General features: G+C 47.7%; 1 protein-coding gene across 1 annotated transcript; it reads right to left on the bottom strand.

Annotated features, from left to right (window-relative positions):
• Positions 1-2,272: 2,272 nt before the first annotated feature.
• On the bottom strand, positions 2,273-3,307 carry CYSLTR1 (cysteinyl leukotriene receptor 1). The gene has a single exon (XM_010140329.1). It carries the CDS (start codon positions 3,305-3,307, stop codon positions 2,273-2,275), a length of 1,035 nt encoding a protein of 344 aa, XP_010138631.1.
• Between the last annotated feature and the right edge of the window lie 206 nt (positions 3,308-3,513).

Here is a 3,513-nt window from a genome sequence, read left to right as displayed (position 1 = left end):
TGCCGGGGCCCCACGCCCGCAGCCCAAGATGGTGCCCAGCATCCAGTGAAGTTGGGCCACAGAACCTGGACCAAACTCCAGCTCCCAGAGGCTGGGCCAGTGAGTCCCCCAAGAGCTCAGCCCTCTCCTGGTGCTGCTCTCAGCAATTTCTGTGCTGCTGTGTCTAGGTTTAATTATATCATTATAAATTATCATTATTACATGAATATTACACTCTAGCGCTGTGTGCTGATAAAAACATTGTAGGGAAGAAGAATCTGTATGCTGAGACTTTAAAATAAGACACAGAAAACAGTAATTGTTAAACGAAAATGTTGCAAGTTAAATTTTAATCTTCAGCGCTTTCTTTTAAATAGTCTTTGCTGTTGCACAAAAACCTTTGTCACTTCTCTTGACATAGCCATTGTCACATAGGAAAAAAGATAAAAAGGAAAAAATACCTCTGGTACAATAAAACTGCTTTGCAAGAGATGTATAGAGAAAGCATATATAATACACGGTATTTTAAATTCAGGAATGTGCACATGACTTCTACATATTCTGAAACTCACTTTTCCACGACAATTTCTGTTTGCAGTTGCCTTTAATGCTTGGAGACACACCTGTAATACTCAACTCTGACCCTCGGAAAGAAGTTCCAGCCCACTCCTGCAGCCCCTTTCTCGGAGCGCTCTGCAGCTCTGCCCCCAACCAGAGGCTCTGCCCTCCTGGGAGCAGCTTCCAGCCATCTTCCACAGCCTTAACGTTTCCTAAAGAGGGTTCAGATCTTGTTGAAAAGTCACATCTCTTGGTTTTGCAGGTGAATTTGCTTTAAGTGCCTTTTGCTGGCCCAGGGATATGCAGCCTGTGGAGTTCAGAGTGCACTTACACCCTCTGGATCCTGAGGAGAATTTGTCAGGCAGACCCCTGTCCCCGAGCCAAGCTCCTCTTATTCTGCAGCATTACAACTGTTTTCTTTAAGATAACACCAAGTCACTTCATAAATACCACATCCAACCATACTTGCTATTCGTTTATCATCCACTTTCCAACTAGAAGTCTTAACCTTACAAGAGTTTCTATTTCTGTCTTGCTGCATTGTGCATCTGGGGCTGGGCTGTGCTCCAGCAGAAGACAGGCAGCACCAGTTGTCCGTGAGTTCACTGGAAATGCACTGGAATGTCTCTCCTGGCCAAGAGCTTGTCTTCCTTTACATAAGAAAGGGCCCAGGCTGCTTTTTTTTCACCATGCTGCACTCCAGACTCACTCGTGTCTCATCCAGACCAAGACTCCTCATCTCCAGGTCTTCCTAGAGATCTTCCCAAGGGCCTTGAGCAAGGTGAATGCTCTTGAACAGGATCAAATATCACTATCACTAATTTAAAAAAATGCCTTCTGCTTTTTTTTAATTATTTTTTTAAGAAACCTTAGTTCAGAAAGGGGGGCCTGATCCTGCACCTCTGAGCACCCAGAGCTCTACTTCTGGGTAAACCCTCCTGAAGAACTCGAGTGCTAACCCAGCTCCTGCAGCCACTGCTTACAGGACCAGTCCCACCGAGACGAGTTTCAACTGCCCACAAGGATACTGCAGTTTTCAAACTGCTCCAACAGAGGTGAGTTATCTAGGAGCTCAGAAAAAGCTGCTCACCAGTGCATGTCCAAAGAGCTGCTCGTTGCACATGGGAGAAGAGCTCAAGCCTGAGCTCCTGGAGAGCTCCAAGAGCTCCCGGATTTGCAGACACAGGCGCCAACCCCACAAGTCTCACACACATCGTTGTCCTACAAACTGAAACTCACAGCATGAGCAGCTGGGAGGCGGGCAGGAGCTGCCCTGGCCTCTGCTATGTCAATACTGCGCAGCTGTTTGCAGATTCCATGGAAATGCCCATCTTTATTTGTCAGTAACCCCTGGAACGCCGTGCACACAGACATTGTGTTTATATTTCCTGTGGACTTGGAGAATTAACACTCTTTGGAGAGCTGTGGAATGAAGCAAATTCCCAAATAAGAGCTTTGAAGAGTTTATGCGAGTTCATCATCAGATCATCAGTTTTATGGCACTGGCTGGCAGTGGTTCCTCTGGACGAAGTGGCTGTGCATGTCCAAGCGGTGCTCTTGAGGACGGGGTTTGGACAACCCCAGCAGCAGCTGTACCACCAAGTAGCAAAAACCCTGGACTGTCCACCTTGATTATTACATCTCTAGGTGCAACAAAGGCTTGTGAGCCTCCACCGTGGAAAAGTTCCAAGATCTCCACTGCCCACCTGAGGTCTCAGGGGAAGGTCTAACCCACTTATGAAGGCATCACGGCTGCCTTTCCGTTCTCCCTATTGCATTCTCCAAAGGGTTCCTCATCCTTCTCTTTTATGGAGAACTTTTTCCTGAAGGCCTGGGTTAGGCTGGAGGAAGAAGCCTTCCTGAATGTGGTAAGCCTCTTCCGAAAGTTGCCCCCTGAGAAGAAATAGAGAAGCGGGTCGAAGCAGCAGTTGGCAGCTGCCAAGGGGAGCGTTACCACGACCGATTTCTGTAGGTATATGGCGTCCTCGCAGCTGGTGTTCTTCCACAGCACGTGGAGGTGGATCGTACGCAGGATGTGGTATGGGGTGAAGCTCACCAGGAAGGTGAGCGTCACAATGATGATCATCCACACCGCCTTCTTGCGGTTAGCCTGGTTCTTCTTCAAGGAGTTTTTCAGTAGGGTCCTTATGATCATGGTGTAGCAGATAGTTATGACAATAAAGGGAAAAATGAAACCCACAAAGAGGGCAATAAAATCCAGGATCACAATTAAATTTGTCTTCTGAGAGTTTTCTGGGGGTTCGAAGCACTTGGTCTTGTTGTTGTGTTGGTACGTCCCATTTCGCAGGAAGGGAGTGCTTGTCAGGGTGACAAAAATCCAGATGCCGATGCAGACAAATTTAGCTTTCCTCTCTGTTACCAAATGGATGTTCTGGACTGGAAAAACAATGGCTATGCAACGGAAGAAGCTCATCGCAGTCATGAAAAAAATGCTGCAGTACAGGTTGACATAGAGCGCATACGAACTGATCCTGCACAGCAAGTCTCCAAAGAACCAGTTCCCTTTGTGGACATAGTAGATGACCCGCAAGGGCAGGGTGCACACGCAGAGGAAGTCAGACACGGCGAGGTTCAGCATGTACACCTGGAAGGCCGTCTTCTGCTGGTACGTTCTTATGAGGACATACAGCACAATGCCGTTGCCAACAAAGCCCATGATGCTGATCATGGAGTAGAGCGTGGAGTAGACTTGGTTGCGGAAGTCGTCAATGGAGTGGTGACACGACAAGTTCTCAAACAGCCCCATCATGTGGCTTGGCTGAGGTACCAGTTCTGCCTGGTGATGGATGTCAGGTCTAAGGGTGAAAAACTCAGGTGAGACACGTAAAGCAGCATGTGAAAATAAGATGCCATTATTAAATAGGAGGGGAAATGTGTCACCTCTGTCATACAGGAGACAGCAGCAAGGAAGAGGTAGCCAGGACTCCGCACTGCTCTGCCAGAAGCCATAGATCA

This window comes from Buceros rhinoceros, unplaced genomic scaffold (genome assembly GCF_000710305.1).
Source record: "Buceros rhinoceros silvestris isolate BGI_N320 unplaced genomic scaffold, ASM71030v1 scaffold24027, whole genome shotgun sequence".
In the NCBI taxonomy this organism is placed as follows: Eukaryota; Metazoa; Chordata; class Aves; order Bucerotiformes; family Bucerotidae; genus Buceros; species Buceros rhinoceros.
This window is presented reverse-complemented; position numbering and strand designations above follow the sequence as displayed.

Bases quoted from the DNA above. Each gene is read 5' to 3' on its own strand.
- CYSLTR1 (XM_010140329.1), bottom strand. From the start codon at position 3,307: ATGATGGGGCTGTTTGAGAACTTGTCGTGTCACCACTCCATTGACGAC.